Genomic DNA, 11,893 nt, shown 5'->3' with positions numbered 1-11,893 from the left:
CAGCCACTTGAAGTCAGTAGAAAACTCTAGTGACCTCTTTGTTTGCAGACAGAGTAGATATCTACAAGCCAATTGTGGAGAGTAGCTAGTTTGAATCTATATTTAAATACTCACATCAGCATATATTTATTCAGATTTCTCTTTAAAGTTTAGGCTCTGAAAGTTTCTCCTGTATTACATATGCATGTGTTGATATGATCTGGAATTTTGAGTTGATTGTAATATTGCTACTAGATATTAGACTAGAGTTGTTTTACCACCACTTCTCAAAGACGAATTAATCATTGACTTAACTAGAATGCTAATATGAATTATTGTGTTGTTATGCATATGTTTGTTTGTTTAATCTTTTCAGCCTTCTAGGTCCCTTCTGAAAACAAGCTAAGCCAACCAAACTTAACAAGCTTTCACTTGAGTGTGTATAAATGTTAAGTAAACAAAATATTTCTGCTGCTTATGCTTGCAGTATTCAGCTTCATTAAACAAGTTTATATGCAGCCTAAAACCTTTTACAGTATACATGACTAACTGGTAAGACAGATTCCATTCAGATAAATGCCAACGTGGAAGATGTGTTCTGGAGAACTCGTTTGAATGTGGGTCTCCTGAGACACTCTCAAGGTGTCTTGTTCAAGCAAAACAAAGGTCTCAAATCTTGAAAAGTGTGCAGTGTGTAACAGGTCAGGCGGGCTTCTTGTAGATGGACTTTGCACCAAACAATGATGCCCATTCTGCACTGTGAAGTTGCCCATGGTTAGCAGTGTCCCCACTGCCAAGGAGGAATCCCCGGGTCACACAGCAGTTGCAGGCTGAGGCGAGCATGGTGTGAGGGTTAGTACATCCCACTTCCTTTGGCAGCCTGAGAAAGGGTTTGTTTCCAATTAGGCGGCCAGGCTTCAGAGGCCAGGGAGACACTAACAGCAAAGAGAATTTTAAGAATGCCACCACATCTGGCAGATGTTCAGGGAAGACCCTGGGAATGCACACAAAATACTGGGGTCTGCTCCTAGCCTCACCTCCCAAAGCAAGGATTAAACAAATGTGATCAAATTGCTTCTTCCTACTTCTGTTTTATCTTAAAGCACATAAGGCAGTACCATGAGTTTGATGCCTTGATGCAACTGAAGTGCTTGACAGTGATGGAATCACAGTGCGGCGAGATGCCACTTTCTAAAAAATTCTGGTATCCTGAGAGAACATACGTGCTGGGTAAAGGAGAGAGAAGGTTGCTTTGGTAGAATGGGAGTACCGTTAAAATCTTGGGACAAGGGCTTAATGCAATTCTAATGCTTGCAAAGTTTTTTTACTGTAGTAATGAGTGACCATGGAAGATGCTGGCTGACCATGGGTACGAGCCACAGGTGAAGTTAGAAGCGACACATTCTAACCATGGAAATACAGTGACAACTCTGAGGAGCTGGATAACAATACTGACAGTTGATAGAGGGTTGTCTTAGAATATTTACGCTGTAAATACAAGGCACTGTGAAGCAAATCCTTAGCTCAGGTAAACTGCTGTAGAGACATGGTTTTGTGACGTTTTACTCATCTAAACAACTGCCCTTGTGAGCTGCGAGTGAGGAATCTACATATTTCTCACCAAAGAAGTAGGGATACCCACCTTTTACCAAGTGCAGGGTGGGTGGACATAATTCTTAGAGAACAGCTGTCCTTTTTCTTTTAAAACTGTCATTTAAATTTAGCATTTGAACTTCCTCTTTAGTCTAATGGTTTTCAGATCACATGAGATGTAAATGGGTGAAGCAGTTGTTGGGATATTATATACCTGTCTTGTCCCAGTGATCAAATGAGCACTTGATTTCATTTGCCAAACCTCAATTTTATTCAAAGAAATCTTTATTATTCAAAAAAACAAAGCAATCAGCCCCCTGCCAGAGAATACAACAAAGAATGGCAGCATCTGGCTGTCCTAGAGGAAACCTATTAGCTATCTCAAGAGTTAAGCTTTCAAAGGTTATATTGGATTTCATTGAGGGAAATAGATTTTCAGGAGGCATTCTATCCCCAAGATCAAAAATGCAAAATAAGACATTTTTAAGAATGCATTGCTTTAAGTCAGAGCTTATATGAACATTCAATTTGATTATCCAAAAGCTAAAAGGTACATAACAGAGCCTGAAAAATTAATGAAAGCTTTGCTATTTTAGTTTAACATCCCTGTTTTTCTGCTCCCTAAACACTCCTGCCATTGCAGCCATCAGTTTCGTAACAGAATGGTTTACCAGACCCTGCAGCAGATACAGAGACAAATGAATTCAAGATTGTCCTGAAAAGTCTGTGAAAACACCTCAGGAAATGTTGACTCTTACAGTCTTAGGATCAAAGCTGAATTATCTGAAGTTAAATGATTTAAACTCTTTAGATGATGAATTGTATGTAGCTGTTTATGAATGTTTTGTTTTCTAATTATGAAACTGCTATTTCACTTACTATAAAATCTAGTTCTTCAAGAATATGAATAATATTCAGTATTTTTAGGCATCTTTTACTGTTTTAGAACTGAACTTTCAGTGACATTTTGCTGTGTCAGAAAAAAACCACTTTGCAAAAGAGGCCTCATATTTTCAAATGGTTATGGTGAAGAGCGTGATCATGGGATCTTGGCCTTCACAGCATTTAAGTGGCCTTGTATTGCAGTGGTAATTAAAACGCGTTGGGCCAGATCCTGCTGTCTTTGCTGAGATCACAACTTCAAGGCACGTTCAGTATTAGTGTGCGCTTAATCATTGTGGACGTGGTATCTCAAAGTTCCAGCTAAGATCAAGGGCTCATTTTGTTAGAATTTCTGTGGAAATTGTGGTAAAAGGCAATCTTTGATTTAATGCATTTACAATGCATGGCTGGCATTTAGTTTTTATCCTGTGGGAACCCAGCATGCTTCCACAGTACCTGGTGTGAGCTTAGATGACAGTTGACAGATTCAGGAGTCCTGAGTCCCCAGCTGGCGCTCCTACCCCACCATCATTTCATTTCTGTGAACATACTAAATGGCTTTTTCATGGGAATCGTATTGGGATTTGAATGACATTATCACTAGACTAAAGGTGTGCGTTTGAAGTGTTTTGTTACTGATTTTTGTAGGACAATGACTGTTACCTGCTGGTATATAAGCATTCTTAAATTAAGAGAGAATTATTACTGTACTAATGTCCAACAAAATCATCAAAATGCTCCTGGTTTCATTTTTCATCACCAAGATGAGAAAGTGGGCTTTGATCACTGTCTTTTTAGAGTCCAAGCCTGTAACTTCACACATGATTACTTTTACCTATCTAACAGGCTGGAACACATCAAAAGGCTAAGAACCAACAAGAGGGGGAATAGCTTGTGGTTAACATGCTGAAGTCAGTTGGGAGACCCGATTTTGGCAAATTCCTCTCAGCAGCTCTGTGCCTGAAATAGACATTAAAATGTTGGCTTTTTAATCTTGCATTTTGTCCTTCCAGATTGTAAGTGTTGGTGAGGGTACACATGTGCAACAGTTTGTACATTAGTGCTTCTTACTATAACTGTAACATTTAATCAACAAAAACATGCCCTAGACTTCTTTGATTGGTAAAATGCTGCATGTCTCGCTCATCTGAGCCAGAGAGGAACATGTATTTGCAGATGACCTTTAACTGGAAAAAGTAGAAGCTCACAGTCCTTGCCTTTCAGTAGGGGAGCATGAACCCAGTGATGCAAATTTCCAGGCTCTTGGCATGCAAATTAACAAAAGAGGTGGCGGTACACCCGTCTTTTCAAAGCTCAAAGCATCACACATGCACAGGAAAAAAATAAAAAAGGTTACACTTCTGTAGTTCTCTACAGTCAAGCATTCTTTCAAAGGCAAAATCCATCACTTTGAAGAATTTACAGAAGAAAACCTCCACAGCAACCAAAGCTGCAGGCAAGCTAGTGAAAAGCAAAATGCAACTGCTGAGAAAAATAAATAAGGGTCTTTACAGCAGTCCCATTGAATTGAAATTTTCCTTTATCACAGACTAGGCTGTTATAATCTTCTTTTCTACCTCTAGCCACATATTTTAAAAGATTATTTTTTAAATATAAAAACGTTACAGCAGAGGCTGAGTTTCTTACTGGTATATTATAAACCATCTCTTTCCGTACTAAAACGCCACCTGAAATTACCAAAGAACCAATTTGGCTTAATCTTTCATTGCTGTTGTCTGCATGTGAAACATTGATCAGATAGAAAAAATGGCAGCTCACGTACCGAGTGACAGAAATGTCATTTTCCATAGGAGCTGGCATTCAGCAAGCACACTGAATGCTTGCAAAGGCCTTAGGGCATGGGCGAGACCGAGCGTCGCGGTGAAGCCTTCTGCCAGCCACGATGCCCTTAAAGGTCCCAAGAGCCACAGCAGCCCAGGTGCTGGCAGCATCTTGTTTTTCCAGGTAAATTTAAGCAAAACCTCAGGCACTGTAAGTTCATAGACTTCTTTTTACAGAGACCACATACTTTAACATTTAAACTAAAGAAACAGTCTAGATGAGATGTAAATTTTATTTACTGGTGTTCCATGTTAGCAGACATCCTGGATACTGGGCTGAAAGCTGTAGCTCTGCTGAATCAGCAATCCTGAGGATAAAGCTAAAAGCAAGGTGAAACTGCAGTCGTATTTTTATCTGGGGGGAGAACTGAATTTTCTTTCCTCAAGAATGAGGTGCCACAGGAGGAGTCACATACAGGATTTGCTAAAGTTTATACAGAAAATTAGGTAAATGCCTTGAGATCTTGGGCTGGTGCCATGATCCTGCTGAATATATCCTCCTGAGGAACCGGGTCCACTCCTCTCTGTGCTGGCCTCTCCCTAAAGGTGGCAGGCAGTAGCCATCCTGGGTTTCTTGGACTGCAGACAGAGCAGGTGGTGAGCCGTGAGCGGCTGGCTGCCTTCAGAAATCCATGGTCCCTTGACACTACCCGCTTCCGTGGCCTCCAGCCAGCCTTGACTTTGACACTCCTGTTCTCTAAACACGAGGTGTCACAGCACCGTCCCTCCCTATAAAAAGCACATTTCAGTTTGAGGCCAAATCTCTCCACGTAAACCCCACGTATTTTGCATCGGTGACGGTACCTGGTATTTCTTTTGCTTGCCCCCAGCAGCGGTGTGGCTCAGGCAGGGCTTGCTCAGCAACGGCGAGGCCGAGGGAACGCCTCGCGCTGCGGAGCCCTGCCGGGCCCCAGGCACGGCCATGGCACGGCCACAGCTCCCGCTGGGCTGGAGCCTGCCCACGCCTCGGGCTAAACCTACATCCCAGTGGCCTTGTTAGCGCTGGTTCGTTAACGCCGGCAAGGCTCTGGCACAGGCTGGCTCTGCTCCATGCCATCGACGCACCTGTGCTAAGAGGAGGCTGGTGCCATGTTTGTCACATCAGGCAGTGCCTGGCACCAGCCGTGCCCTGCATTAGCAGTGCTGGGCAAGCTACACTGCCTGGGGCCGTGGCCTCCCTGCCCGTGCACCCGTCTGCCCTCACCGCACCGGGCTGAGGGGGCGGCAAGGCAGGCGATACGGGACAGCCTAAGGGGCTTGCCCGGGGATCGGGCAGCCGCGGCTGGAGCCCGGCGCTTGGCCCGGCCCGGCCACCCCGTCCCGCCACACGCAGCTGGCTCCCGGCCGCCATCTTCCGCCGCAGGGCTGAGGGGAGGGGCGGGGCCAGGACGAAGAGGCGGGGCTAGTGGCAGCCCCGCCCTGAGGGCCGCTTCCCGCCAGGGCGGGGCCGCGCCCTTCTACCGCCCCTCACACCCTGCTCCCGCCTGGGAAGAGGCTCTTCATTGACTTCGCCGGCCGCGGCCCCCGCCTCCCATTGGTCCGCCGGCCCCACGTGGGCACGGCGGGCGCCCTGTGGTTGGCTACCGCGGGCGGAGCCGTGAGGAGGGAGGGGATGAGGCGGAGAGGGGCGGGAGGCAGTTGCCGGGGCAACGGGAGAGTGAGTAGCGGCAGCGCGGAGCGGCGGGGCCGCAGCCGGAGCCGCAGCCGGAGCCGGGCGTGCAGGGGCGGCCCCCGGCCCTGCCCCGGGCGCATGGGCCGCCGGCCCGCGGGAAGAGCAGCGCGCCCAGCCGCCCGCCCCGCCGCAGCAGCGCCAGGTACCGGCGGGAGCCCGCCCGGCTCGCAGGCGGGATGCGAAAGTTTGGTCCCGGCGGCGGGAGAGCCGCGGCCCTCCGCGCCCCGCCGGCGGCGAGGGGCCGGCGGCCGGCCGTGCCTCGCTGGGCTCGGGCCGGTCCTCCCGGTGGGGCTGTGCCCCGGCCGCCGCGCCGCCCGCCCCTGCCGCCGCGCTGGGCGGGAGCGGCTCCTGCGCGCATCGCTCGGGCGGGTGGGGGGCGGCGGGGGGGGCCGCTGCCGCCGCTCCCCCCGGGGGGGGCTCTCCTGGCGGTAATGGTGATGGTGGTGATGTTCATTGTGTGCTGGGGCAGAGGGGTGCTCGCCCTTCCCGGGGAGCGCGGGTGGTCCGTGGGGGTGCCCCCGCGGGGCTGTGTCACCGGCCGGGAAACTTGCTGCTGTGCTTTTATTATTTTCATTATTATTTAAAACCTACGCACAAGAAAAAACAAAAAAGCCCCGAACCCACAGTAACTTGTGGAGAAAGACCCGCGAATGCGTTTGGTATCGCGGTCTGCCTGTCTGCGGGGAGCCCTGGGCAGCTGCGGGAATGAAACGTTTCCGACGCTGCCGGCTTGTTTGTTGTTTTAGGAGGGGAAGGGATGATAACAACGCAGCGGCGGGCCCGCGGGGGGGCTGCCCGGGGGCGCCTGCTCGTGGGGCGGGGGCGCGGTGTTCCCGCGGGGGTTGCCAGCCCGTCCCCGGGGTGTCGCCGCCTGCCCCAGCCCAGCCGGGCCGAGGGTCCCAGCTCCTCGGTGTGTTTTTTCCGGGGGGGTCCCCAGTCCGGTCCCACCTGGAGCCTCGGGGTGCTGCAGCCATGAGAAAAGGGGGTGCCGGGGTTCTGGGTGCTTGACATTCTGCTGGGTTTCACATCTGATGGCTGTATGTGGGGTTCGGCGGCCAGCTTTACTCTTTTCTTTTTTTTCCTTTTTCTTCTAAAAGTTTCTATTTTGTTTTTAATGTCACTTCTGTTAACAAACCCATCTTTGCAAATAGGCATGCCACAGAGATAAAAAGTGAAACTTCTTTTTGTTGGAGGGAATAAGAATAAATTCAATCAAGATACTTAATATTTTGTTTTGTGGCCAGTTTGAATTAAATAGCTTTTCAAGCTTCAGGATAAACTTGAATGTAATTTGTTTTAGACGAAGCTTGGTGTGGCTAACTCACGCAGTGACACTGCATAGCCGGCAATGCGTGCTCTGAGGTTACCGGCACAGACGGAGTGCTGCATACAAGTAGACATTTGTGCATTTCCCCAGAGAGCCTGTCTGTTTCCACGATGGTTAAAGCCATGACATCAAATGCACAGGACCTTCCAAAGGGGTTGCACTTTCTTCCTTTTTTTATTTTTCTTTAAATTTTTTTTTCTGGTTCAGGAGACCTTTTCACGCAGAGAGACGGCGTCCTTAGTTGCACCGGTTATGTCATGCTATTCCAGCATGGCATTACACGATGTGACTGATGCAGCCTCGTGTGTCACATCACAGTGAAATCACTGGAGGGAAAAAGTTTTCGTTGGTGGGACTTGAGGATATTTATAAAAGTTGGCTGTGGCTTTTTTTGCATTGATACTTGTTGCAAAGGTCAAAGGTCCTTTACTGCCTTCAGGCTACCTGTATGATTTCCATGGATATCGTCAGCAGGTGTGAAACCACAGACCAGGAGGAGGTGGTTGTTCAAAATAAAATTTGAAACATCTTGTTTCTCTGTAAAACAGGTTAATGTGTTTTTAGATCGTTCTCAAATGGCAAAGCACAGCAGCAACACTGTGATCAGTCACATCCTTTCCTATACTCGGCAGAAGAAAAAGAACTTCATTAACGACCTACTGCTTTGCTGTGAGGAGCAGTGAAGGGGTGTTTCAAGTGATAGGCAAAAGCAGTATTTCTACCTGTTGTCTTGTGGCTTTTATTTTTTTACCTTGGAATAACAAGGGAATGGGGCATGTAGAACAAACCTGTTTATGCATTTGACCAAAAATCCCAGTTGGATCCAAGGCAGGTATTTGATGCAGGTATTGAGTTCAGGTAGTGCTGAAGCTTTGTAGAAAGATGGGGGTGGGGCAGAGATATCCAGTTTCTACTGTGTTTACAGAAGCATTCATTTTTCATGCTATCCATCCTTTAGTGATGGGTGAATACCTGATTATTAAGACTGCCTTCTTTTTTATCATCTTCTTTGGTTACATAGGATACTTGGCTTTGGGTTTTTTTGGTGCTTATGACCAGAGCTTGTATCGACAGCATGCAGCTAAGTAGGTGGTCTTAAACCATGCTTGACGAAGGTTGCTAAAAATCTTTTAATATTTAGCCTTTTTTAGATATGGAATCCAGCTTAATAAATGTGCTTTTGCTGGTGCCTGCCTATTGAATCCAGCTGATATTGATCCCACCTTACAAGTTAGCTCGGGAAGCGATTTGTCTCTGTTGTGGTATACTTGGGCTTCTAAGTACAAAACCCCCAATATTATACGGTGGTTGAGTTGCTAACCTGTAATTTCAGGTGCTGCTTTCTTTCCCAAGTGTAACAGTGTAACCTGTTTGTTGATGTATTCCGGTACCCAGGATTTTGGGAGGTGGCACACAATAACCAAATAAAAGAAAGATCCCCGGGTAAGAGACCCCAGAAGAGTAATGAATTAGGCTGTAGATCCAGAAGCTGAATCCTTGCAGGCTTCAGTCGGCATCACAGTAGGCTCGACTCTGATGTACAGTGCTGTCGTTCTGGGGTGGTTTCATGTGAGATGCTCCAGAGGCAAGGTAACATGCTAGATAGGCATCAGAGCATTTTGAGAGGCTTTGTATGTACAAAATAGGCAATTATTGTATCGTTTTTGACCTGTGGCTTCTGGTGGTGGGCAAAGGATATCAGTAGCTCTATGTTTTCTTTCAAGGTGGTAAAAACTGCTTTTTTCCTCCCCTTTTAGGTATTTGGTTGAATACATGGAAGAAGATGACAAGCATGCATGGATGATTTTACGTAATTAACACCTGCTAGATATGCAAAAGGCAATTATCGCTGTGAAGTGTTTACATTGATTTATGGGAGGAAGGTGGCCCAAGAGAGGGATGCTGATAATATCAACACAGTGGATTAAATGCACATTTACACCTTTATTGACATATAAATTATCTGTGCCAGGAATGCACTGAAAAGGCTGCTGATGGAGCAATAATGTGGCACAAACTACTGGGTTTGGATTCAGCTCTGTCATCCTTCTGTAAGGCACGTAAATGGAAACCTTCATCTGAGCTAAAATAGGATATAGAGGCTCACAGAATGGCTGCTTGTTAAGATAATAAGCAGTGATGGCAAACCAGAATTTAGGAGGATGATAAAAAGGATGGACGAGATTTGAAGGAATTTGCTTGCCTTTTTTTATTATTTTTAGATTTTTGTTGTTCATACTATGGATTTTTAGGGAAAGCTTAAAGACGCTGGAAGAGTCCTTGTAGCTGGGAAATGGAACCTGGCTCTGAATCCAGCCAACATCAGAAAAGAAAGCCTGTGACACATGGACTGGAAGATCAAAAAAGGGTAAGTGACAAAAGGCAGAAGCACTTTCTGCTTAACTTGCTGAATGAGGTACAAGTGGCAGAAGAGCTCCTTATAACTCTTTTATCAATTGCAGTTGCTGCATGCCACGCTTAGCTGGCCGTAGATCTCTTTTGGTTATGGATATTTCTTTTTTTAAAAATGTTTGTCTCTCTGTTCAGGCTTATTTCAGTGTGTGGAATGGAGCGCTGATGGAAGGGAGGATTGTAATATGAGTGAAAGAAGGGAAAAACTGCCAGAATTTTGGGTAGTTGTTGATGAAGAGACATACAGTGTAAATGGATGACTGATGTACTGAGTCTTACTGAGTCTGGTGAGGTTATTGATTTATTTTAGCTTCAGCTTTTTTATTGGTATCATTAGAGAGCTTAAAATTGCTTTCTTGGGATTTGGTGATTAAATCTGCTGAAAGTGTTGTATGCTTGTCAGCATCCTCCTTGTCCTGATGGTAGCATTCACATTTTACTGTAGTTTCCAGATGTGACTTTGCCTTGAAAACAAACAAAATGCACAGTGGAACGTGCTTAACGTCAGCTGGCGGACCGTATTTTGTACAAGTGCTTTGTGGAAGCTCTGTGTGTCAAGGTAGCATTGTATTATTTAATACTGATGCATTGGTGCATTAAGTTGACCTAAATGAAGTTGCAGTCTCAAACTGTGGCTTGTGAACAACTGGGACTTCAAAGTTGTTTTCTTGGCACCAGTCAGGCAAACGGTAATACTTGACATGTTTCTACCGTATAAATCATTTATATAGTTTTCCACGCAGATTTGATGGGTGATAGAAAACAGTGTGTTCAGCTTTGTGTGGCGAGCTCCCTTTTCCTGTAGCTTTCACAGATGATTTTTTTCAGCTGCAAAGTGAGTTGGAACCCCCCACTCCCTTGACCGCCACCTATTATTTTTGCTGTTCAACAACGCTGTCTAATTTCGGAGAGGGGGAGGTTTGTGTCACAATTTCATCAAGTCTGCTGAAGAATAAAAGTGGTTTCCCTGTCACCCCATTAGAAATCTAAGCAGCTTGGAAAACTTTCAGGAATCGGATAAAATGCAGCTGTTTCCTCGGAGAGAAATGACATTTAGGGAACACTTAGTTGGGGGAACCAAAGAGAAGTCCTAAATGTATTTTAATTGCAGCAAGTGTGATCTATTAACTGATAAGCTGCCAAGGTCTTCCTTTTAGTTTTTTTTTCAAGGAAGCATTTTGGTACTGAAGTAGATGAGTAAGGGCTGAAACAAAATCCTTCTGTTGACTCAATTTCTGGAGGCTGCTAGTATGCTTTTTTCCCTCCTTAAAGTACACAACCTTATACTACATATAGGGTATGATGGGAAAACCATGTGCGAGCTGTGACACCACAGTATACTGTAATTGTTCTGATGCACCAAAATTAATATGCAATTATGTGTGTCCCTCCTTGCTGATAGGTATAGAAGCCTACATCTCCCATCTGCTCCTGCTCCGGGTATTTGGTGCACATGTAATGTGGGGCCTCTGAATGTATAATATAACCCCAAGTGAGGCTCAGTGGCAGCTGGGATAACATCAATTGGTCATGCTTTGCTGACATTCATTTTAACTTGAACTCTAGCCGTCATGGAGATTATTAAATTTATAATGATATATGTAAGATCCATTTTAATGACTCTGCATGCTTGGGTGATCTCTCTCACTTCTGTTTGCAAAACAAGTCTTAATAGAGTATTACATTTCATTTCCTATAGAATTTTCCAGGGAAAGGTTACTGACGAGAGCTTTGCTTAGACTTGTGTTTACTGGGGAAAATAAGTTTGGAATAAAACTGTTGATGCAACTCGGTCGTTACTGTGGAGTTGAATAGTAGTATAAACTTCGGTGTTCTTAAGCTTCAAAGTCTGAGATTTCTGATGGGGAGAAGTGGATGTGTGATTAAGGACCATTAAAATTAATCATCAGTAGACACTTTTGTTACTGGAAATGTGGCTTGTGCTGGAAGAAATAAGGCCAAGATCATCATGAATTAGGCAAGTGCATTCTCCTTTTTATGAAAATCTATTTTATAAAGTCAACTGTTGTTTAGTGTTTTTGAAGCAGTAAGAAATCAGCATGTATATGTACGCCATTGAAGGATGCATCTGGCCTGTCTTTGCCAAGTAAAATACAGAAAGATAGGTTTGCATTTGTTGTGTACAAATAAAGCTTTATTTGCCCCCCTTTTTTTCTGTAAGTGTTT

At 45.4% G+C, this 11,893-nt stretch overlaps 1 protein-coding gene across 2 annotated transcripts in view; it reads left to right on the top strand.

Moving 5' to 3' along the window:
- Positions 1-9,453: 9,453 nt before the first annotated feature.
- The window catches only part of NAV2 (neuron navigator 2), a 410,341-nt gene continuing 407,901 nt past the window's right edge, over positions 9,454-11,893 (top strand). Inside the window, exon 1 of one of the 2 annotated variants that reach the window (XM_055813584.1) lies at positions 9,454-9,662. In XM_055813584.1, the coding sequence (XP_055669559.1) occupies positions 9,588-9,662 (75 nt within the window). In that variant the 5' untranslated portion in view covers positions 9,454-9,587. The remainder of the gene's footprint in view (positions 9,663-11,893) is intronic. The other variant, XM_055813586.1, reaches the window with a different exon arrangement.

This window comes from Falco peregrinus, chromosome 9 (genome assembly GCF_023634155.1).
Source record: "Falco peregrinus isolate bFalPer1 chromosome 9, bFalPer1.pri, whole genome shotgun sequence".
Classification (NCBI taxonomy): Eukaryota; Metazoa; Chordata; class Aves; order Falconiformes; family Falconidae; genus Falco; species Falco peregrinus.
The sequence above is the reverse complement of the archived record's forward strand: the minus strand, read 5'-3'. Positions and strand labels throughout refer to the sequence as shown.